The sequence below is a fragment of the Vigna radiata genome, chromosome 6 (assembly GCF_000741045.1).
Source record: "Vigna radiata var. radiata cultivar VC1973A chromosome 6, Vradiata_ver6, whole genome shotgun sequence".
In the NCBI taxonomy this organism is placed as follows: Eukaryota; Viridiplantae; Streptophyta; class Magnoliopsida; order Fabales; family Fabaceae; genus Vigna; species Vigna radiata.
Window position 1 is genome coordinate 26,413,587 of NC_028356.1, and position 1,073 is coordinate 26,414,659.

The window sequence follows — 1,073 nt, forward strand, 5'->3', positions numbered from 1 at the left end:
CCTCCTCTCCACCTCTATCCCCATCTCCCTAACTTGGCTCAACATGAAGTCCATACTCTTATGGTGTGGCAGGACCACCAAATATCCTCCACCATATAAACCTTCATCCTCTTCTACATCCCAGACCTCTTCCTCCTCTCCCTCCTACATCGTTTCCGCATCTACCTCCATACCCAAAGCATCACATTGCCCCTAACCTACTGGTCTTCCCTCTCCCTCCTCCTCCCCCTCCCCCCTCAACTTCCTCCTAGTCGTTCACTTCAAAATGGGAGTCTCCGGCGTTGCCATAGCCATGGTATGGACCAACATCAACCTATTCCTCTTCCTCTCCTCCTTCGTCTACTTCTCCAGTGTCTACGAAGACTCATGGGTCCCACCCAACTCTGACTGCCTCTGTGGCTGGTCCTCCTTACTTGCACTTGCGGTTCCCACCTGCATCTCTGTCTGTCTCGATTGGTGGTGGTACGAACTCATGATAATCCTTTGCGCGCTTCTCCTCAACCCCGAAGCCACCATTGCTTCCATGGGATATACACAGTTCACAACAACGCCAACAACCTTCCAAATGCATCAATCCATGCACAAACGTTTACATGCTTCTGGAAACGAATCAATGCGAGGGAGGAACGAATGTAGCTGTGGGGAACCAAATAACGCACCCACGAACCTTTACACGCTCATAACATGCTCAACCAATGACTGCAACCGGATACAACATAGAGTAGAACCGAATACGACGCATTCTTCAAATCCCATAATCGCTGGAACCGAATACAACACGCACAGAACCGAATACAACGCTATGTGCAATTTCTTGTAAGAAATGGAACTGGATATGCGATGTGTAGAACCGAATACTACATGCTTTGCAATTTCTTCTAATAGTTGGAACCGGATACGCCATTTGTGGAACCAAATACACGGCCATGAAGAACAACTTAACTCTTCTTTAATCGCTGCTTCGAGCTTTCTTCATCTTCATCCATCAACCTCCTTAACATCAAGCACCTTCTTCATCATCCATGAACCCCATTCTTCGTCTTCATCTCAATCACATGGCTCCAACTTGCAAC

At 47.8% G+C, this 1,073-nt stretch overlaps 1 protein-coding gene across 1 annotated transcript; it reads left to right on the top strand.

Annotated features, from left to right (window-relative positions):
* Positions 1–265: 265 nt before the first annotated feature.
* Positions 266–820, top strand: LOC106763628 (protein DETOXIFICATION 48-like). The gene has a single exon (XM_014647795.1). The coding sequence runs from the start codon at positions 266–268 to the stop codon at positions 818–820; it is 555 nt and encodes a 184-aa protein (XP_014503281.1).
* Positions 821–1,073: the final 253 nt, after the last annotated feature.